The sequence below is a fragment of the Podarcis raffonei genome, chromosome 11 (assembly GCF_027172205.1).
Source record: "Podarcis raffonei isolate rPodRaf1 chromosome 11, rPodRaf1.pri, whole genome shotgun sequence".
Classification (NCBI taxonomy): Eukaryota; Metazoa; Chordata; class Lepidosauria; order Squamata; family Lacertidae; genus Podarcis; species Podarcis raffonei.
The window spans coordinates 32,220,444-32,244,468 of NC_070612.1; the positions used below are offsets into that span (position 1 = coordinate 32,220,444).

At 41.2% G+C, this 24,025-nt stretch overlaps 1 protein-coding gene across 7 annotated transcripts in view; it reads left to right on the top strand.

Moving 5' to 3' along the window:
• Positions 1 to 24,025, top strand: part of VCAN (versican) — a 131,927-nt gene that overhangs the window by 91,888 nt on the left and 16,014 nt on the right. For 5 of the 7 annotated variants that reach the window (XM_053408706.1, XM_053408710.1, XM_053408712.1 and 2 more), the window contains 5 exons: positions 1,386 to 1,499; positions 3,429 to 3,542; positions 7,795 to 7,842; positions 15,357 to 15,515; positions 17,623 to 17,705. In XM_053408706.1, the coding sequence (XP_053264681.1) occupies positions 1,386 to 1,499; positions 3,429 to 3,542; positions 7,795 to 7,842; positions 15,357 to 15,515; positions 17,623 to 17,705 (518 nt within the window). The remainder of the gene's footprint in view (positions 1 to 1,385; positions 1,500 to 3,428; positions 3,543 to 7,794; positions 7,843 to 15,356; positions 15,516 to 17,622; positions 17,706 to 24,025) is intronic. The other 2 variants (XM_053408709.1, XM_053408708.1) reach the window with 2 other exon arrangements.

Below are 24,025 nucleotides of genomic sequence, written 5' to 3' on the forward strand. Positions count from 1 at the left end.
CCACTTACAGAGGCATAAGCCCCACCCAATGAGACTTCTGAATAGGCATGTATAGGATTTGCTGTTGGTGTGGGTTTCTGCATTTGGAACAACTGCTTTACATGTGATAAGCTCCCACTGTTGAGGGAACATGACAAATGGATGATTTCCTAGTACTCTTGGTGGCACTTTTGGTATGGCTGTGATAAATTACGCTATTGGTCTCAAGTTCTTTTTAAAGTTTGTGGTTGTTTTGTTTTTAAAATGTAAGGATGAGTCCTTGACATTAGTGGAGATCTCCCATTGTCAACTATGACAGGAAGCATTACGAATAGTGCTAGACAGATAAATTTGAAGACATAGGATTTTTTAAATTTGTATTTGTGATTAAATCATTAAAGGAGGCACTCTGGGGCATGATCTGTTCCTTTATGACAGGACAGATTTACACCTTCTTAATGTGTTTATTATCAAATATAAATATGATTCCCTGTTGATTGATGCTGTTTTCATGTCATAAAGATGTTTTATGTGTGACAGTGACTTGCCATGGAGGTTCTGTATATTGGTAGCTTACATGTGTAAAAGATTATAGTCTTAATCATTCTCCGAAGTCTTCCCATGGCAAGGCTATAGATATGATTGAAAATGGCTGTAGTAGTTCCACTAAGCACTTATATGTAGCATAAGTAATCATACCTGATGCTATCTTGATATAATGCATATGAGGAACTGGTCCAAATATCAGATGCAGAACCAAAATTGCATACCATTCATTGCATACTATTTTACATAATATAAGAGCCTTATATATTTGTAATCTTATGTGAAATAATGTTTAAATATGCATATTGGTTTGGCGTCTTACTCAGTTAGTCCTTCAATAACCATATAAAGAAACAAAATGAGAATATGGCTTGATGGAAAGCAAACAATATCCAGAATGACAAACAAGAAGAGTGGTATAAGAATGCATGTTCTGTGTACCCAATCATTCCACATAAACTAACCCCGTTCAGATAAATGCATATTTCACTCACTGTGCACATATGTTTTAACTGTTTTCGGCTATAATTAATTGTCATGTCATGCCAACTAAATCCTCAGTAGAATATTGCAGTTGCCAAAAATAATACAAAATGTCATTTGAGGAAAATGAAATATTGCTGAAAGTAAATTGTTTTCACCAGCAAGTAAGGATTGCATTGCCAACATGGATGATGGCTGATTTACTATTACTGCTGCATATTATGATGAATTGATTTTGGTTTCTGTCTAATCTGCAACTATAGCAAATCTGACAGAACCAGCTGAAAAGTAGGAAATGTCTTTCTGCTGAAAGAGAGTCTGCACCCAACAAGCAATTTTAGCAAAATATAGCAATTTTCCATGAACTCACTTTACAGGCCAAGAGCCATGCAAGAGTAATCCATGCCAGCATGGGGGAACTTGTTATCCACGTGACACTTTCTACATCTGCACTTGTATGCCGGGTTTCAGTGGTGACCAGTGTGAAGTAGGTAAGAAGCAAAGTCTTTGTTGGTATTTGATTATCTGATTATTCAATGTGCAAAACAGGGCATGGTATTGCAGTACCAGAAGACTCAGACTGATGTAAACAAGCAAGACGAACTCTTGCTTGCTTACCAACTTCGTCCATTTTCGGTCCAATCCACAAATGCCATTTGTGTATGGGAGTAAATTTTCATGTGCCAATCTACTGTGCTGAGTGGACAAAAGCCAACGGGAAGATGGGAATTTTTATCCAGTACACCAGCAAAATGTGCCTTCTTCCATATGCTTTCTTATGTGGTAGTTTGTATACAAACTTGAACACCAGGCAGCAAATCTCTGTGAGATGTACTAGGATGATCAACTGCAATTTATACACGTGCAAAACCTGTAGAAATATTTATGAATGGCAATATCTGGTGTTTATAAATGGATGAGGAAGAATAACTGCCTCAAATGTTTGAATGCTGCTAATAGCCTGTTGAAAGTTCTTCCAGTTTAGATATCAGATTAGTAGCACACATTGGAGGTAAGACCGCTACATGTGCTGAAGAGAAGTTAAAAAGAAACTGAGTGGTTATTGCAGGCAGAAGTATGAGCCTATTCACTGAATGAATTAATGAATTTGCTTATTTATTTATTTATTTATTTGATTGGTTAGGCCAGTCACATTGCATGAAGACAAAAACAGTTGTGTAATGGCAAGACTCTTTGTGATGATGGACTCTGTAAACAGTTAGCCTACTGTTCTTGGATTAGCCAATTTCTCTGGGATTCCTATGTTTGTATCCAATGAAGTTGTCCCAATTGTACAAGGAATTCTGCTTGTGCAACGGAACTTCCCCTCCCTCTCCTCTTGCTGCATGTGCCCTCAATCTGTTTTGGAGGGTTGGAGCAACCCCAATAATATATTGGGGGACCCAGGGCAACCTTCACTGGACACAACCCCTACTGTTTGGAGTTACGTTTTTATGACCACCAGGATATGAAAGGGCAAGAACAGTAGGAACAGATGGCAGTGTCTACCGCAATAATCTGAAATGCAGCCATTGCAACCTAATAGGAGTTCAGTTTTCCATGGTCCCAAGTTAGAATAGGTTGGACACATCATAAAGGTATTCTGAGGGTTAAAGAGAGAGAGAGAGAGAGAGAGAGAGAGAGAGAGAGAGAATGAGCTGCAGTACTCTTTCCCTCAACAGTACATTTCCAAGCACAATTCAAAGTGTTGGTGCTGACCTTTAAAGCCCTAAACTGCCTCAGTCCAGTATACCTGAAGGAGCGTCTCCACCCCCATCGTTCAGCACCGACACTGAGATCCAGCTCCAAGGGCCCTCTGGCGGTTCCCTCCCTGCGAGAAGTGAGGCTACAGGGAACCAGGCAGAGGGCCTTCTCGGTAGTGGCACCCACCCTGTGGAATGCCCTCCCATCAGATATCAAGGAAATAAACAACTATCTGACGTTTAGAAGACATCTGAAGTCAGCCCTCTTTAGGGAAGTTTTTAATGACTGATGTTTTATTGTGTTTTTAATATTCTGTTGGGAGCTGCCCAGAGTGGCTGGGGAAAACCAGCCAGATGAGTGGGGTATAAATAAATTACTACTACTACTACCACTACCCACTACTATTACTACTACAAGTTCTGAGAGGTAGAAACCGAGGATGCAGGTTACAGACCCAGCGGTCATGCAGGATGGTTTAAAATGTTCAGGCGTGTGTATATTTTGTTTAGAATTGTTCTGCAAATTCTGAGATGCAAATGCTGCTGAACTCTGTGTGCAAATGTTGAAGAAAATCGTTAGGTCCCTCTGCATTGTGATATCTGAAATCAATTTATGTACATTATTTATTTGACATTATTAATACATATAAACTTTCTTTTATATTGCAAGTGAGGACAATACCTCATTCTAAATAACTGTTTCATTTTCTTGCGCAGACATTGATGAATGTCAATCCAGCCCTTGCAGAAATGGAGCCACATGCATTGATGGCATCAATACGTTTACTTGCCTTTGTCTTCCAAGCTACGTTGGGGCTCTTTGCGAAAAAGGTGAGTTCAGTTTGAAATTTATAGTTAACTCTACTGTGCTTACAATAGAATCAAATATGCAAATTTGCTAACAAATCAGGCCTCTATTGGGAGGGTGGTGGCAATTAATGGATAATTATTTGTCTTTGCTTTTATTTTCTTTCGCTTGTGTTGCTTTGCTTTCTTTCTCCTTCCTGCTGAAAATAGTCATAACTGGGGGGCGGGGGCGGGAATTGCTGTAGTCTCTTTTACTGAGGTAGAAAATTAATCCTCTGGGCTTGATTTTAGTTTGTCATCTTATGTTTCCAACATTTGACTTCAAGAGTGATGTTTAAAAAATGAAGTTTTAAGTTTGGGATATGGTTCTTTAATCTGTGTTCTTTAATCTGCCCCTGGATGATGCTATTCCAGATTCCAGAAAGGTAACTGCATTAGTCTGCTACAGCAAATACAAAAAAGAATTTATTGTTACATAACTTTGTGGACCAAAGCCTCTTTCAGCAGATAAATCTTATCCTCAGTTGGCAAGTCTCTTCATCTCTGTGTGTGTTTACACAGGTGTAGAGGTTTTTTTGGGGGGGAAGGAGAGACTCCTGTGGGTGCCCAGATATTGTTGGACTACAACTCCCATAATCCCTGCAATCCTGCACCCACTTTGTTGGGTAATAAACATACTGAATTCTATGGGCCTTTAAATGCATGTATAGAATTGTGATGTGAATTGATTTTAGAAATGTTCTGCTTGAATTAAGACAGGAAACATGAGGTCCTTCAGATCATATCAGTGGAGAAACACTTCACTCCCATGAACCAACAAAGATTCATGCCCTGCCAGTATGGCAAGTGGGCAGAGATGATGCAGTTGTTCTTCAGCACCATGTAGGGGACCTTAGGTTCACCAACCCAGGGATTGGAGGCCTGTGGCCTTCCAGGTGTTGCTAGACATCATCCATGACCATTTGCCATGCAGGCTGGGGCTGATGGTAGATGGAGCCCCAAACATCCAGAGGGTTTCAGATTTTCCTGGTGAAGAGAGAGAAAAGTAAACAGTGGAATCCAAAAGCCATGAAATGCAAAAGGTATATGACATTTCTGCCATTTACAAGATAAGCACAGTGATGGTAAATACATGTGAATGCTAACACACCCAACACTGCAGACCTGAGAAAGTCCTTAACAAACTCAATAAGCCTTTCTCAAGGTGACACCATGTTTTTCTTTCCTTTTGTGTCTGGGTCTTCTGGTCAAGCAGGCTAACGTAATGGCCCTACGGAGAAGTTAATTACGTAGTGTTGCTGTGGGCTTTCCAGCACTCTTTTAACATTACCTCCCTGCCCTTCATTTGTAAAGGTGGTATTACAGAATAAACACGAATCTTCCAGCATGGGTTCAGGCCTGTCCAAAGGTAATAGGGAAATTTCCAGGATGAAAAATGAGCTGAAAGTTTTAAAAGTTGTGGGTTTTACCCCTTTACGTTCACCCTCACATGTAGGAAAATACCATTCCCCCCCCCCCATCTTGCTCTGACTGGATTCACTCACAGCTAGAGCAAGAGTGTCTTCCAGGCATAATTACATAAACATTGGCATGTTTCAGGCTTGCCTTTCATCGTAAGCCTACTGGGCGAAAGACTGTGAATTTGCAAGTGCTTTAAAAATATTCCATGAGCCTGAAGGGACTTCTTTTTGCTTTTGTTTTGTTAATGTTGAAGCCTCAGGCATAGGACTAGGTCCAGCACTCATTATATTTCAGTTTTGCAGTAGTCTGGCATAGGCTGGAAAAGACTCCTGAAATCTCCTCTTTAATACAAGAATTTGACCCATGTTTTTACAGCAGAAGGATATTTCTGAAAATATCTTCCCGCAACAAATCCTTAACGCTGAAATAGTCTGAAGTTCATGGTAGCTTTAAGTTGTGCTTTATGACCAACCAGGGAGAGTGTATTTGAAATGCTTAATGTGAACATTTCCTCGTTTGTCAGTCTGAAACAGACCTCAGCTCAGTCAACTCTGGAATTTAAATTTCCTCCACAGAAAGTCCTGCAGTGGTTTGGGATCGCAGGAAGGCATTCATTGGCAGCCCCTACCCCCTGCCCATTCTACCAGACAATGGGGAAAATGTGGACCGCTGTCTGGAAAGCAGTTTTGATTACATGTCAATGAACCTGATTTCATTAGATCTAAAGCAAAGCCAAAAAGTACAGAACCATGCATTCCTAAGCCACGAAATGGCATGAGTGAATGATTCTGTTGTTTCCTAGAACTAGTTATTGGCTTGTAAAAACAATCGTTTGCCAAATGGATTTCTGAGTGCTTGTGAACATTTGAACTAATATTAGAGAAGATGTAGGTGACCTTTTTGTTGTACCAAGAAGGTAAGGTAATTGTATGCAGGTCAGTTGGCATTCAGCCAGTGTTGATATTTTCTCTGTCAGTATCAGCTTAGCGGGGGAACATGAGGGCCAAGAAAGGAGATGACTGGCAGAATCCGAGACCAGGGAGAAGAGTTGGTGGAAGAAGATTGGAGGAAATTTAAAACTTATTTACAGAAGTATTGTAAAATGTATGAATGCTGATGACATTGAATTAAAATGAAGGGGTTCTAGTAATAAGAGATAAAAATTTGAAATTTGGGAGGTAAAATAAATAAGGATAAAGTAGTAGGATACGAATTTGCTGAACTAATTGTTAAAAAGGGATATAAAAAAGGGAGGCGTGAGGAAGTCAGGAAAATAAGTTAATTGAAGATGAATAATTGGAAAAGAGTGATCTGTGTTTTTCTTATTCTACTTTTTGAGTGTTGATTGTCTTTTTTTGTTTTCTTGTTAAATGTTTGTATTTTATGTATCGTGAAAGTTTGTATTGTTGTGTTTTATATTTTCTTTGTGTTTTTATTGTTCTACTTTTTTATTGTTAAACTTAATAAAATATTATTTAAAAAAAATGAGGGCCAAGAAAGGGACATTAGCCAGTGAATCCTGGTTGTCACAGTGAAAGAGATGGAAGAACTGAAATATGGAAACATCAGGATTCACTGCTATTTGACTGCTTTCACTTCCTTCACTTCTTCTAATAGGCAGAGAAACCCAAGATTGTGGAAGCTGCCTTATATTGAGTCAGGCTGTTGGTCCTTCTAGCTTAGTATTATCTATAATGACTGGTAGTAGCCCTCTGAGGTTTCAGGCAGGGGTCCCTCCCTTTCTATTAAGGTTGAAAATTGAAACTGGGACCTTCTTCATGCAAAGCAGATGTTCTATCACTGAGCTGCGGCCTTTCCCCATAGGTAGACCTCATCTGTGAAAAAGCTGTCTGAATACTGTTCCCCGTCAGTTTGCAACTAACACTAGATTCAGTGTGTTCATTGCCAGATCAGACTGTAAAACGGGGGGGGGGGGGGTGAGCTACCAGAGGGCCAGTGCCTCTCTCAGCCCTGTGGCAGCCCAGTTTCTTAAAAAAGATCCTATTAAATGAACAGGAGCTTACTTCTTAGCCTGATTACTGTATGGGGGGAGAGTTTTCGTAGAGAGAGATGGTTGGGTGACAGCAGGGGAAAAATGTTTTTCCCTTCCTCCTCCCATGCTGCCACCTTCTGAAAATTACCCTATTTTTCTGTCTATAAGACACCCCATATTTTTGGGGACTCCAATTTAAGAAAATGGGGGGAGATGGCCCCCATATATAAGATGCCCCAAAATTTTGGACATTGTTGTTTAGGAAAAAAATCTAGTCTTATACACGGAAAAATACGGTATGTCCCTTGCAATTGCTCTTAGATAAAGGTTCCATTCTCATCCCCCCCCCCAACTACCACAGATAGGGATGGGATGAGAAATACGGCAAATGATGGTGAGGGGAGTTTAAAATGACAGTGCAAATGTGGGATATGTGTGGCTGAGGTTGTATATGCGTGGGTAGATGGAGGTGTGTGACTAGATTGAGTATGTTGCTTTTGGGTTTGGCTGCATCTAACACTGGCTTTTGACTTTTTTAATTGGGTGGCTATTTTGAAGAAATGCAACACAATCAGCATATTTATTCCAAGACTGTTGGAACAAAGTAGAAGGCGTGCTTTAAACTATGGTCTTCCTTTGTCTTTGCCTTCATCTCTGTCTTCTTCTTCTTCTTCTCTTGCACTCTGCTCCTATAGCTCAGGTTTTGCTTTTGGCGCCATTTTTTCCTGGCAGTACAACTCAGTCTTACTGTGTTATATAAAGTCTTCTTTACATATATAAAAACATTAAGTAAAATTGAACCTTCGTTGCACTGTTTACCAGATGCAGATGTGCATGTGAACCTGCTGCCAAAACTGCGCAGATGCAATTGTGAGTAGACAACCCTCCTTGGGGCAGTATAGCCAGAGATGGTTTCTTTTCCCCCTTCCTCCTCTTTTCTTTTCTTCCTCCTTTTCCTAAGGAAAATAAATGATTTCTTTGTTAGCAAAAGTGCTCCGTTTTATAAAGGAGTTCGTTCCCTGTCCAAATGTTTGTGATTGCTCTTGTCCCTCCCCACAGGCTCAGTTCTGGAAGTCATTGTAGTTTGGGAAGGAAAGAAGCATTTCTGTTTGGAAATAGCTTCTAGCTCAGTTCCCACAGCTGAGAAGGACTGGGGGAAGCAATGCCACTTCTGAAAGCCATTTGACTAAATTAGATTTACAAGCTTTTGCTTTATATGTTTGCTAAACCCACTTCGTCTCATGCCCTGAAGTGAAGCCATCTTGGGGAGTTAGAGCTTGTCTGCACAGGACCCTGCTTGGCAGCAGGACTCTTCAGGCAGCTTAACTGGGCACAACATGTAGACCGGAAAGTGGGATTAGAGTGGCCATGTGCCTTCCTTTATAGCAGACAGTCCTCTGTTTGAAGGCATCCTTTATTTGAAGGGTTGTCTAACCCAAGTCCCATTTAAATACCTTTAGATGTGAGAACAAGAGGCCTTACAGTTTCCAACCTGGAGACGTGCCCAAACTCAACCGCTCCCTTTTAAGCCTGATCTTCCTGCGATCTTAAAGAGGGAGATGGAGATTCCCAAAGGCTCTTTCTCCCTTCCCTGTTAAGCCCAATCTCACGGCAATGTTAATGGGAGGGAGACTTGCAAATGCTTCCAAAAGCCTTTGGGAGTCACTCCGCCTACAGTCTTGCTTAAAGGGGACTCCCAAAGGCTTCTTCTCCCTTCTTCCCTTTTAAGCCCAGTCTCACTCCGATGGGAGCAGAAGGGATTTTGACATCAACTTTGGCCTATGGTGCCAAAATGGTTCTCCACCTCTGCTCTGAATGAACCTACCTAGGGAGAGCCGGTTAAGACAGATCTGCCTCCTTGATGCATCTGAGGGGAACCCGGTAGAAGCTTTTGCCTGCTTCAAGAAAGGGGGTGGCAGTGAGGAATCTAGTAGCCAAATATTTCTGCACTTTTCTAAAAACCATAGTTGCATATAATTAACCTAATAAGGGTGTCTGGTTCCTAAATATATATTATGCACACGATTATATTACCTTTCTTCTAAAAGCAATAAGATATATCTACCTTACCTTGCTTGACTGATCTTTCAGACTGTAAGCCTCTTGATTGTACCACTTGTCTCCTTTTGTAAAATTGTGTAAGATGGTCTACACTGATGGTACATATAATAGGCCCTGGCAAGGTCTGCTGGAATAGGCAACTTAGGGTGCAGCAGATCAACATTAAGTCCCTAGCTCAGTGAAAGATACAGAAGTACAACTTGCTCAGCTGGGGCTCACCTGGCTGAACCAAGGCCAATGTAAGCCCCCGAAAAGGGGCATTCTGGAGGGATAGCAGGAACGCAACCGGGGGGAGGGGGGGCTTAGGCTGCATGTCATGTATGCTCAGTTCAGCCATGTGACCTGGCAGCCTGCTGCATAACACTATTTTAAAGGCTTGTTTTCCTTCTACCAGGCTTAGGCAGAGCAGCAGCAGCAGCCATGCTGTTGAACAGAGGTCTCAGCTATACAGCTGCAAATAGGACATTTTAAATGTGTTGTAAAGTGCAATATGCAAATGTGACACTAGATGGTGACAGTGAGCTATGCCAAATTCTATGTATTTTTCAAAATGTTTTTTGAAAAAGCATTTTCATAGCGTTTTTAATATGTATGTAGATTCCACCAGAATTTGGATCTTGTGTAGCTTTGCTATGGCTTAATTTACACCAGCTTGCTTTATGGCAGTTTCTTGTGCATAGGTTTTCTCCCTTAATAATGATTAATTTCCCAGGGAAGAAAATATGACAGTCCTAGAAAGAGGTTTAAATGACACACATGACAACATTTATGCATAATTGTGGTGGTAGATTGGTCACAAGAAATGTTGCATGTAAAGCACATTTCAGTTAATATCTTACCAAATTTTCTTAATGTTAAGAACCTCAAAGGAGAGAAAAAGGCAAAACATGTATGTTTCTTTTCCTTTGTCGGGGGAATAAAAGTATGTGTTTTTGTGACTAACATAACATGGTCAAGCAACATAAGTTTTACTGACCTAAACTCATCTGAATTCCCCCCCAACATAAAATTTATTGTCATTTCACCAAATGAAAAGCAAAACTATATCTCTGCAATGATGGGTCATCAACCATTTCTCTATTTTCTTAGAGAGGTATTTAACCAAATTTTTAAAAAAAGAAAGAGAGAAATTCTGAGTAACCTTGCATGTCATGCTTCAGGTTGTTTTACTCATGTGTAAAATGTCATTTTGAAAAATTGTTGCCAGATCATGAAACTTTGGAAAATTATCTTTCAAATGATACAGAACATGTTAACTATATATGGAAATTAAAAAATGGGTCTGCAGGTTGACATGTTAATGGAATTACCCATTACCTACCACATTTTGTATTCCGTGTTTCCCCAAAGGACATCAGAGATGCATCCATGAAGTAATACCGTTTTTATCCTAAAAACAACCCTTTAAGGTAAAGTAGGCTAAAAAGTGACTTGCCAGTAAACTTCATGGCTAAGGCAATTTGAACCTAGGTCTCAGTCTAAGTCCAATGCTTTATCTACTATACCCCACTGACTTTGATAGTAGTTGTGGTTCAGACTTTGCTTTTCTTGCATTTTCAGAGGACATTTAAAACAAGACGAGGGTTATAGTCAAATGTTTGTTGCAACAGTTAAAAACAACAAGCCAACAGCTCTAAAACAATTTTTTAAAAGCAACTCTGCTCAGAATCTCTAGACAGTATAACTTAGATATGTCTGAAGAATAATATCCATGCTGAAGTTATCGTAAAGAGATGATGTGAATATATAAAACACCCGTCCTCCATAAATAAAAATGAACTGCTGCACTATAATGACTCCTGGGTTTAGTGAAACAGCTTTTAAAACACCATAAACATGCCAAGCTGCATTTCAATTCTTATATAATACATTTTAACTATGAATGTCTAGAATGTTGTAAAAGAAAGTGTCTCTATGCACATGGGTCGGATTGGATTATTATTATTTGTATTTAAATTATTCACCGATTCAGGAAATTTCATGGATTATCTAGGCTAACAGCCTCTTTGGTGCTTAAAAAAACCTGAGACCTCTTTTTGTATATGGACCTCACATTAGCACCATCCTATGGGTTGTATCTAATGTCAGTCCTGCTCAGAATAAACCCATTCAAATGGAAGGACATGGTTAACTTGGGTACATCCATTTCAGTGGGCAGAATTTAGTAGAGTGCAACCTTGTGGGAAGAAGATGCAGTGGAGCTCTGCAGGGACTGTACCATTTTGGAATGCTGGTAGAAAGTTATATGTTGAAACATCCACAAATATCCAACTATCCCTTCTCCTAGAAAATGCTTGTGTCAGGAAGTAGGCTAGAATGGAACTCTTTTTCTCAATGTAGATCCTCACTGGATTTGAACCATCCCTCCACCCCAGAGCATGATTTTTTTAAAAAGAACATCTGTAAAGGGCTCAGGCACAACCCAAAGCAGCAGTGGAATTTTATGCCACTTGTCAGCTCCACTCTGGGATTCTGCGGTACTGGCAGTGTAATTGACACGAAGCCATTAAAATGTTCTACGTTGCCAAGCTTCATGTTTGCTTCCCTTTAGCAAAATTGAATTATAGGCTGGTGCAAACGCTTTTCTACTGTGTGTTCTTATCGGGACCATCCGTCACGTGAAGATAGACAACGTGCATTTCATTATTTTATGTTTCAGTTTTACAGCTGCCTTCAGAAAATAATCCCTTAAATTTATTTAATATATTTAAAAAGGTCCCCTCCAGGGGCCTTTTTATTATTGTTTGGCTGGTCTTAATCTCTGTTGAGGTAGTACTCCAGCTTTGCATCTGTGAACTGCACAACAACATGCACAACAACAGTTATTTTTTTCCATGGCTATTTTCAGTCATCACTTCTTAAAGACAGCATTGCCAAAATGAAAAACGCAAATAATGTGTTTTTTTTTTATGAAGGCTGTGGGAAAAAACACAAGACCCTTCCATATTAGGGACAGAAATCCACCTGGATCTAATTTTTCTTTCTCACTAGTTATAACTTGTGTGTCCTGTTGCAATGTTAAAACCTAGCACACAGGCCCAGTCCAACTAAAGTTATTCATGAAACCAGTGGAACAAATCAGTTGCAGCTGACTCGAATCCCATTGCTTTCAATGAGATTTAGAACCAAACTACGTGTGCAGCCATGTGTATTATATTCATGTGTCTTCCCTTTTCACATACAGAAAATTGAGAACTGGGGGCATCTTTTCTTTTTTTACATGACAAAGGAGGTGAACAAAGCCATTGCCCCTCCCATAGTGTGACCTGATGCTTAAAAATAATAATAATTCTGCCCACCCAGCTCATTTCTGATTTTAGGGCTTGTGTGTAGGAAGTGCTTCAAACATTCGAACACAGCATGATAAGATAGGGGAAAAGAGGGGCCAAATCTGACACATGTGTAGTTTCTCAATATTAATCTCCATCCTGTGTGCCGGCAGAGAAGTTGGGGAATAGGGTGGAGTTGGGCAGGGGCAGACAATGCACTGAATTTCTCTGTGGAGAGGAGAAATTCTCCTATAGTTTCTCAGTGCGGGGCTTTCCCCCCTCAAGAGGCAACAGTGCAACTTCACACCCTCCACAATACCCTGGACATACCCAGGGCACTGTGTGTCTATGTGTGGAGTGGAAGAGAGGAAATGGTGACCATAACAAAGAAATAGCAGAGGGAAATATGAGAAAATTCTGCAAAGTGGTTTTCTTTTTCGTTGTGGGAGGAGCGAGAAAAGAAAAACCTCCAAGAAAAAACCAAGACATGTCACCTCGGCTCTAGATGGGATTTTGCTTCCCTTACCCACTTGATACAAACATTATTTATATATACACACACAGACCAACAGACACACACACACACACCACTTTACATGTGCATCAGGAAGACATGTGGAGATGTGAAAAAGTACAGCTTGCTGGCCCATGTCACTCGTCTTGACTCATAGTCATGACTAACTTTGTCAGGGTGTGGGCTGCAGTGTTCTTGAGTATTAGTTGACAATAGTCTTCATGCATCATTTTTATTATGGCAGTGAACTTCCTCGAGTCTCCATTTTCAAAGTGGTAGGAATCAGGAATGAATTTTCTTCACAGTCAAATCTGAAAGCTGTGCCTCTGCCTTTATCTACTTCAAAATCTATTTGCACAGTCTGGATGAATTAAATCAATGGAAACTTTGCCATTGGCTTCACTGAGATGTACATCTCAGTACATTGACTTGGGTAAATCTGACTATCCTCAGCTAATCTCTCCTCAGTGAATCATGTTGTCTGAATGATATTACAATGGGTTTTGATCATTAGCTGTGATTAGAGCTTGTTTAGTCATGGAGTCTGAGTGCAGGAAGCCCCTTCCAGCCCTGTATGTTTAAAACTGTATCACTCAACAATGGTTAATGGGGGGAATAAGTGACCTTTAACTACCAAGCGTAGGGTATAGTTTTGCTAAAGGAATTAAAGTGGATCAGACGCCCAAGTGTGTGCAGGGCTTGCAGCTTCATTTATGCTGTCTTTTTTCCTATGAAATGTTAAAATGATATCACGGTCTTTCAAGCCGTTAAATGACACAGATGAGGTTGTTCCTTTTTTTTTTTTTTTGCAATTCCACGTGGAATGTGGTATCTGGCATCTGGTGTAGAATTTCCTTTCTGCTTTCTAGCGCTAATGGCTGAGTGTATGCATCTGGAAAACATACAAGCCATGGCCCAGATCCAAAAAGCTCTATATGCAAATAGCTTTCTTTGAAGATGTAACTGCGGCAGCTCCCTCTGCTGAAGAAGCAACCTGTACACTGTTCAGATGAGAAAGTGTCCTGATTCTAGTGTAGTGAGAGCCACTGCCTGTGATTATATCTTCAGGCTTAGTTGCCGTCCTAGCTGGGTCCTGGGTCACAAGGGAATGTCCAGATAACAGAGCTATTGTGGGCACGGTCAGCAACCAATCCAAGGCCAGTCTGAGGTCTGTTGCCAGGCAAGAAGTATTTCAAATGAGGTCTAAGGCAAGGTCTGATTTCAGGCAAGCAGTGCTTAGAATCAAGGCACATTTCTGGTAGAAAAGCATTGCCCAAGTCCTGCTGAATTCTGTCAACTGTTGTCAAAGAGAAGTGTCCTCAGAAGGAAGACCTTACTCATGAGAAGACCATTACTCCCATGGAACCTTTCCTCGAAGTCTTGCACGTCTCCATTTCCATCTGTTGTTGAAGGCATCGGTCACTTCTGCAGGCTCAGAGCCCATTAGATCTTGGCTGCTGATGTCTGGACTGGTAGCCTAACACATCCTTATCTCTAAATCTAGCTGGTTCCTGGGCTTTGCTCAGCACAGGGGGCTCCAGGTTGTTCCCAGATGAAGAATCCCCTGGGTGAAAGCATACAACTTCCTTGGCAGCTGTGGTCCTCAGGAAGCTCTTTTTATGTTTATGGGTCAGAGCTTTTGGGTGTAATAAGGTTACCTGTCAGTTCGTTGTTATCTCTGCCAGTGGACCTTAACTTTCCAACCCTCAGTAAAATTCACTTCTCCAGACCACTTCCTTGTCTTGCACAATTTCTTCTTCAAAGTTGGACATCAAAAGAGATGCTCTTAGTTTGCTCCTGTGATTCATTCTATGCTCACTAAGATCAGGGCCTTGGGTGTGGTTGTTGTTGTTTAGTCATTTAGTTATGTCCGACTCTTTGTGACCCCATGGACCAGGCACGCCAGGCACTTTTGTCTTCCACTGCCTCCTGCAGTTTGGTCAAACTCATGCTGGTAGCTTCGAGAACACTATCCAACCATCTTGTCCTCTGTCGTCCCCTTCTCCTTGTGCCCTCCATCTTTCCCAACATCACGGTCTTTTCTTGAGTGTGGTAGCAGCATGTTATTTGGAATATGCTTTCAGTGAACATCAGCCTGATACCTACAGTATTGGCATTTGATCTCCTGCCTAAAATTCACCTGTTTGTCCAGGCTTTACCCTGAGGGGTGATCCAGCTGTTTCAGTGTATTAAGCTGATGTGTAATGTATTTTGTTTTTGTTTCATGGTTGCAATTTTATTGCTGATTTTATGCTGTTCACCACCATGATCTCCCCTCACCCCTTAATGTTGATGTTATGTAATACTTTCCAAAAACAATCTGCAGAAGGCACACACTTACTACATAAATGTTATTCACAGACTCAGTTTATTTATTTTTTTTGAGTGAAGCATTTGAGTGTTTCTGTATGCAGAATGTGTGGTTTCCTTGTCACTGAATGCTTCATTTTGGGCATTTCAGCGTTGGCTCTGCCAATGGGCAGCCCTTGGGCATTGCCAACCCATGTTTACAATAAGAGTTTTGCAATTGTTTGTTGCAGATACCGAAACCTGTGATTACGGATGGCACAAGTTCCAAGGGCAGTGCTACAAATACTTTGCTCATCGGCGCACGTGGGACGCGGCAGAGAGAGAGTGCCGCCTCCAGGGAGCCCATCTGACCAGCATCCTGTCTCATGAAGAACAGCTCTTTGTGAACCGTATGTGGCATTTTGATCCAACGCTGTGCTTGAGGATGCAGAGGCAGTGGAAATGGCTGTAAAATAAAATATCCACCAGGCCTCCAAATATTTTATTTTATGTTTTGCTTTCTGAAATGTGTGTTATCGTTTATCCTTTTTAAAAGAGGACCTTTTGTCCTTGACCGCTACTTTGTTCCTTTCAGCCCAGCTCTAAGGATCTGCCAAACTCATTAGCTAGAGTGGGAGAAATGGCTGATCTTTGGAGGGATTCATCTTTTACAATCCTAAAGAATTTAGTTCATGAGAAAAAGACATTAGAAGAAGAATTAAGTGAGGCATTTTATTCCAATGTTTTAATTTTATTTTAGGTTCACTGTTTAGGCAGTCTCATCTCCAGGCACTTTAAAAATACTGTTGCTCGCAGGAATGGCTGCATCAGTCACTTTGCGTTCTGCTACAAGTAGCTGACATTGGTTGCAGTCCCAGGTGCTATCTGAAAATCCAAATTCTCATTCCAGGCTAATGCACATGAGGTTCATTTCAAAATGCTCATCATTAGCTGTGTTAATGTTTGGGTAAGATGTTCATTCCCTGAATATGTTCTTGGAAGCAAACACATGTTCGTTCTGGGTTTGTGTTGTCTTCTGAGAAGTCACCAGGTTGTTGATTTTCTGCCAAGTCGTTTGGCACATCCTTCCTTTCAAATGTTTCTAAAAATTGCTTCAGGAGGATATGCATCCCTGGAAAGAAAAATCGGCACACCAGCACGGCACAGCAAAACATTAGAAATAACTAGGAAAATTAAGAGGGAAATATTATGGTGGCCATTTTCATTATTTGTAGCTTATTGCATTTTCTGTTTTTTTATATTAAACAAGAAAATACAATCAGCATGGGGTTAGGGTTTCCCCCCTTCAAAAAAAAATAATAAATATTATGTTTTCAATTGGACATTATTCAACTTCTATGTGCTTATACAAATGTGACACACTCTTTTTACCTCTTCCAGGGAATATTCTATATACAATTGGTGGTACATAACAAAATGGTTAAATTACTGTCATCTACTCACATCATTCTCCAACTCTAAAGAGCTGGACAGCCTGATACATCAGGGGGCAAAATATGCAATGGAGCATCCGCATGTGCACTGAAGTTGCTGGATCACAGTACGTGTGAAATCAGCACAGTCATTGGACATTTGTATTCAGGGACTGTAAAAAATGACAGCAAATGGCAACAGTAGTGATCAAGATGAGTGACCATGGGTGGTATTCCACTAATCAGTACTATCATCATGAGGATTTCCACTTGCCCTCCCTCTCCCCCCCTTACACACCCTACTCAAATCTTCTCAAGGGACTTAGGAGAACCCTTAGAACAGTTTTAGGAGGCATGCAGGAAATGGGGGGAGAGGAGAAGAATGTTCCATTGCACAAGCAGAAATCTTTGTAGTTGTTGGCATTTGTCTGTCTCAAGAGACAGTGGAGTGTGCCTTTGGGGGTGAAATCAAATTACTGTGCTAGCAACAGCAAGGTGACTTCCTTGGGGTACAAGCCTGGACAATGTGTATGAAGGTCCTGGACTGTCCAGACAACAAGACCACCCTCTCATCCTCACTGATGTGGTCCAAAGGAAAGCAGAGCAGTACATCTGGCACTCTTGCATTGATGGAACAATTGCCTTAGTGCTATGTCGAATTCCACCCCCTTTTTTCATAGATAAATTATGAGTCTGATACCATAAGGGCATTGAGAAGTTTTACTTCTTTAAGTGTAACAAACTAAACAAGCCTGTTCAAATACTGGCGAGTGTCAAGCATTTTATCATATAAAGCCATCTGAAAAGCAAACCAACTATCCAACTCTTTAAGTGTAGTCAGCAGCAAAATATGAAATCATTTGGGAGTTGTGTGGAAATGTGATTTTTTAAAAAATAAATAACTTCAGTTATAAAAAGATGGAGCACACTGCGGATGTTCATTTATTTTCTCTGTGAAAGAATAATCATTTTGAAGCACACACAGGAAGGCTGATTCAAGTCTCTGAAAATACTTTAATTTTGAGATAATTCCCTTTTATGGGAAAGTTGGTTAAAAAAATTCACTGGTTCTGTTTCCTTTTAGGAATAGGACACGACTACCAGTGGATTGGCCTAAACGATAAGATGTACGAGAGTGACTTCCGCTGGACTGATGGCAGCGTGCTGGTAAGAGACCTATAAAACAGTATCTGGAAAACGTTTCAGTTGTTTGTGACACTGCTTCTTAGAAAAGAAAATAGGTCAGGCTGCGAGAACAATGGAGAAAACTATATCCTAGCAAACAACCAATCTGATTTGCTATGGTATGATGTTCTTATTATTGTAATGTAGGGCAGGCAATAATAATGCCAAGGTAGTTTTGGATTTGAGCCCCGGTGAGTGTGACACTTCACGTGTTTGTACATAACTTTCCTTACTCCTGGTCCAGTCTTTCAAATTCCAGCTCAAAACTTACCTCTCCCCTTAACCCTTTTGCTCTCAACCTCCAACTAAAATAAAGTGGCATATGCTTGAATTCATCCCATCTTAGCATTTGCTCACACGCTTTTCTACTGTTGCCCCACCCAACTGAATTAGATTGCATGCCTGGGACAAAGACATGTCATTTGCTTGTATAATAGGGCGAAGTAAGAGAAATGGTGGTAGCTGTTTCCTTAGCAACTTAAAAACGTAGCTTTTACACAACCATTGTATGGGCTTTATGCAAACGGCGGATAAACTGTGGCTCTCCAGATATTTCCAAACAAAGACTCCTATCAGCCCCAAACAGCAAGGCAAATGACCAGAGATTATGGTGGCAGTTGTACTCCAGCAACTTCTGAAGGGCGTCAGGTTAGCTGCACCTCCTCTAGGCATTTGCTTAAGCTAGGAGGGATTCAGATTAGATCAGAGAGCCAGTGTGGTGTAGTGGTTAAGAGTGGTAGACTCGTAATCTGGTGAACCGGGTTCGCGTCTCCGCTCCTCCACATGCAGCTGCTGGGTGACCTTGGGCCAGTCACACTTCTTTGAAGTCTCTCAGCCCCACTCACCTCACAGAGTGCTTGTTGTGGGGGAGGAAGGGAAAGGAGAATGTTAGCCGCTTTGAGACTCCTTTGGGTAGTGATAAAGCGGGATATCAAATCCAAACTCTTCTTCTTCTTCTTCAACCTAAGGCCCATGGGCCACAAGTGGCCCATGGGGGTCATTTAACTGCCACCGGAGCCGAGCTGCCTGCTCAGCGAGTCCCTGCGCGCTGTGCTAAACTGGTGCAGCGGGGTGCTGGGACTCGTTTTCGCGGTGCCGGAAATCGCGTCTGCGCAGACACAGAATGCCAGAAATCGCGAGTGTGTGTGTGTGTGTGTATGTGTGTGTGTGTGTGTGTGTGATCTGGCCCATGGAGGGATCTCCACCCGGGCAAGGACAACCTTACCGACACCTGGATTAGATCTTTCTCTAGTCCCTAGTTTCTATGAATGAACCTAAGTTTTAATAGCAACTTCTACTCTCAGCAGAAGTCCCAGCCCACTATTTACCTTCACAAACCACCAGAATATACCGCCCTTCATCACAAGAGTGGTTCACAAGATGAAAACACGAGACAAAAGCACAAATAAATAGTTAAAACAGAAACAATGAATCAATAACTCCCCCTCCCACAAACACATTTAAAAGGCTGTGGAATCAGTCAGAGGCCTGGTTGAAGAAGAATGTTTTTTTTTTTTTTGGCTGGTGCCTGTAATAGATGTGCCAAGCAAACCTCCCCCCGGATGAGAGCATTCCACAAATGGGGAGCCACTGCAGAAAGGACCCGCCCTTGTGTTGCCTCCAGATCCCACATGGAGAGGAGGCACACGAAGAAGGGCCTCAGATGATGAATGCAGAGTCCTGGTCAGTTTGTATGGGGAGAGGCGGTCCTTGAGGTATTTCAGTGAGCTGCAAGCCCTGGATGAGTGAACATTTGCACTAACATTTCCTGTGCTCTCTGTTGGTGCCTTTAATACGCAGTTATTTCCTAGGAGAAATGGAGCATCTGGACCCCCCTGAATACAAACTGCTGAGGCTCCTATAGTCCCAGCTGCATAGCACAAAGTCTGCCAATCTGCAGCTACAAGAATAGGTACCCAACGTCCCACACTGAAGTCCTTGCCTTGCATGTATTCTGCTTTGGAGGCTGAAGTCTTCCATGTTCTGTTCTTTTCTAAGGGCTTAAATGGCATTGACGTGAATTTTTATTTTATCCTAACCCAAATTGCCGTGGTGGTGTGGATTTTCTCCGATACCTTGGTGTGGGAGGGGAAGCTTAAATCTGCCCTCCACCCCATATTGTGCTCCTTGGAATAATTCCTGCTCCGTGCCTGGTATTTAATTTTTTAAAAAGCTACAGCATGATTGCTAGTGACGTCTTATTCCTGCCCCATGTAGCCAGGCCCTAACTGGGATGGTGTGGGACATTCTCCAATTGAATAGCGTGAACTGAAGTCGGTTCACTCTCCGACCTAAACGCAGGTGCTTTGCAACAAAATACTGCATAAATTCAAAAGTAAAGCAAATAAAACTGCTGCTCACTCAGCTGCCCCTTTCTTTTTAAAACAGGGTTTTGTTTCATCCAAGTCAAAAATACCTTTTTTCCATATGAATGAATATATATATATATATATATATATATATATATATATATATATATATGATTTTTTTAGCCTGTGGATTGTGCACAGATACTGGGGCTACGCTTACTATTTGCCTTCTGTTGTCAGGACTCCAGGAAAAGGTCTGGTCCTGGCATCACTTCTGACTATCACACATGTCAGCTTCAGAAAGAAGTGGCTGAAGAATCTGCCTTGATTGATTACCATTTAGAGTTTACCAGAGGGTTTGAGCGGCTTTGTGTGTGTGCATGTGTTTGAAGGACCCTTTTCTTTAAGAGCTGCTATTTGCTGCAGGTGACAGTGTAGAAAATGAAAAAGGGGAGCAACTCTTTCCTTCTCTTAATGTGCTATATTGCTGACATACTTTATTGCTGGAACAAATGTGCTTTATTGTGCCTTGAGGAGTAGTTTCTCTTGGCGTGTGGCAGGAGAGAGCCTGTTTCTCCCCAGGGCACCCTCCCACCCCCTTTTTTTCTCATTCTTGGAAGCCTCACACATTCTGTCTGTATTGTGGGCTTGAATGGCCTTGTTCTCCACTTACCATGTTTATCCTCCCCCCACCCTTTCATGATTGAATGCATTCTAGCACTCCAAGAATTGTATTCGCAAGATCAGCCTGTCTTCAAGCTAGTCAGTATTAAACATGTGATAAACCTCAGGGTGGGAGAGCCAAGAATGGCATGGAACCAATCTTCAGACTCCAGGAAATGAAATCCTAATTCAGGCTTTTGAACAAACCCGAGTGTTAAATTTTTAGCTTCTTTTTTGAGATGAGGAAAAGAAGGCATTTGATGAGCAGGATAAGGACATCTGCCAACAGACCTCTTTCCGACTGATCTCCATCCCATTTTTTCCTTCCTTTCTGTTAACCACTTCCCTCCACTTCTTTTCTTTAGAAACAATCAATAACGTTTATGCTTTTTCCAGCTTATACAAACAGGATTAAAGCCAGACTTAGCAGTGATTAGAGTAGTTCTACTGAAATCAATAGAACTTAATTCAGTCATTGCTAACATTAATGGATATCTTCTAAGCATGACCAGTATTTTATGCATCCCAAAGTGTTAAGCAGCATGCCTCTGAATATCAGTTGCATGGAAATAACAGCAGAAGATGCTATTGCACTCAGGTCTTGCCGGGGTTTCCCACAGATGTATTGCTGGTCACTGTGGGAAACATGATCCTGGACTTGACTGATCTTCATTTTGATCCAGCAGGGCTCTTATTCGTTTCTTATGTAAACTTCCTGCCTTCCCAGCTCTCTCAGCAAAAGAGAACTGGTCCCAACTTCCACTAGTTGCAATGAATATAATTTTAACCCGCCATCCTTCCAAACACTACAATTCTACGATTCTGTGCATCCTTTTTTATTTAAAGGGATGAGGAAATGTTGTGCGAGAGTTTGGAGAAGAGGAAGGCAGGGGACTAGGGTATATGAGAAGTAGCAAAGAAGTCTACCATTGGCAGGGTGTCAAGAGCTGAGACTACAGTGGTACCTTGGGTTAAGAACTTAATTTGTTCTGGAGGTCTATTCTTAACCTGAAACTGTTCTTAACCTGAGGTACCACTTTAGTTAATGGGGCCTCCCGCTGCCACTGCACCGCCGCCATGCGATTTCTGTTCTCATCCTGAAGCAAAGTTCTTAACCCGAGGTACTATTTCTGGGTTAGTGGAATCTGTAACATGAAGCATCTGTAACCTGAAGCGTCTGTAACCTGAGGTACCACCGTACATCTTATCTGCACATTTTGATGCAGCTTTTTCCAACTTTCCAACTAATTAATGAACGCGCACTGTGTTTTGAGCTGAATTCTGACACAGGTTATAGAACTGAAGGGAGTAACAAGTTCACCTGATAGTTCCTTGCATTGTTTTATTAAGCAATGACTTATTTCCTAAAAAACTCTGCTATTCTATATACCAGAGTGGCTAACCTGCAACCCTCTAGATGTTGCCGGACTCTATTTCCCATCATCCCCAGCCAGCATAACCAGCAGTCAAGGCTGATGAGAGCTGGAGTCCAACACTGAGTGCCACAGGTTAGTTATCCCTGCTGTAGATAGGAGAGTGGTAGTACTTCTGGGGGGATGGACACATTGTGCTCCTTCTGGGGTAGTTTATCCACCTTTGGTCCCCACCCTGCACTTACCTGTCACCTGTGGTTCCCAGAAGCTGTTAGCAATGTCACAGCAGCCACACCCTGGGAAACCAGTGCAGTGATGCCTAACAAACAAAAGGGACTTCACTATGGATTTCACCCATCTGGGATATCCAATGTATGTCACTGTGAGGCTCTCTGAAAGAATAATCCCACACTGGCCTAAAGGCACAACCTTGCTGATACGTCTAGTCAGTGCCTAGATGGGTGAAACTGCCTGTACACTTTCTTGGGCTCCATTATGGAAGAAAAGCAGAAGATAACATATATTTTAAAATGTGGGATATGGAAGTGTAATTAGTAGGCAAGACAGACAGATAAATGAATGAATATATTCAACGCAGAGTTCTGAAATAAATTATGAATTGGCACAATGAAATATTTTCAGCTGCTGTCAGCTTTGTCTTCAGAAATTCTCTTCTGTCACTTCTGCTTTTGTTTTTCTCCTTTTCCTGGTTTTTTCTTCTTCTTCATAGGAACAGAACATTTTAATGGAAAACTACCATGGCAAATTATAGAATGTGCTTTGGGGTTGCTTCAGTGTATATCTTTTTCATGAAGTTATTGAGGAAGTCCTCAGCTTTCTCATTCTGTCCATGTAAGGTAATTTGTTTGGCAAGAACTGGCAATATATATTTTTAGAATTGAATTGTGTTTTATAGGATTGGAGGAAACAGATTATCTAGTCCAGCTGTTTTTGAAGTCCAAGGATTCTCCATCACAAAGCTTTGCTTCAACTGGTTAAACTGGGAAGGGAAAATGAGCGGAGAGAGAAAGCCCCAGGATAGTAACAGTTGGGGGGCGGGTTGTAGAACAGTCACATAGCACTTTTGTTCCAAACCATTCAATATTTAATTTCCAGCTATAGTGATATCTTTTGTCTCCTGTGGAGAAACATCTCTTATTTTCAAATCTTAGAAGAAAAATAAATTTTGGTTGAAATAATTTGTTTTTTGACAATAAAATAAATTTTTTGAACCTTAAAAAAATAAAAATGTAAATGGAATGAAATTTTTAACAGGTATATTTGTATAGTTAGTGGCTATAGCTTATTTAAAAACTACAGCTTGTAAATGTTTGATCATTGCTAGAGTCTAGGGAATTGCACACAGAATCACAAATTTACAGAACATAATCATAGAATGATAGAATTGTAGAGTTAGAAGGGACCTCGAGGAATCTCAGCTAAAGCATCAATGACAGTTGGCCATCCAACCTATGCTTAAAAAATTTCCAAGGGAGTCCATTCCATTGTCAAACAGCTCTTACTGTCAGAAATTTCTTCCTGATGTTTAGTCAGAATCTTGTAACTTGAATCCATTGGTTCGGATCCTAGCCACTGGAGCAGAAGGAAATACGCTTGCTCCATCTTCTATGTGACTGCCCTTTAGATTTCTGAAGATGGTTACCATATCTCCTCTCAGTCTCCTCTTACCCAGGCCAAACATGCACAGCTCCCTCAACCGTTCCTCATCAGGCTTGGTTTCCAGATCCTTGATCATCTTGGTTGCCCTTCTCTTCTACCCAATTTAATCTTCTACCCATTTTTAAATAAGGAGATACTTGGGGGAATCTGCAATGTTCCAGAGATCAGTAGATGTTCATATACAAGTTTGTAAGACTTGCTACATATGTTCTCTGAGGGCATGGTTCCTATTAAAAAAAAGCTTCCACCTGAAATTCCCATTGGAACCAAGACTTGA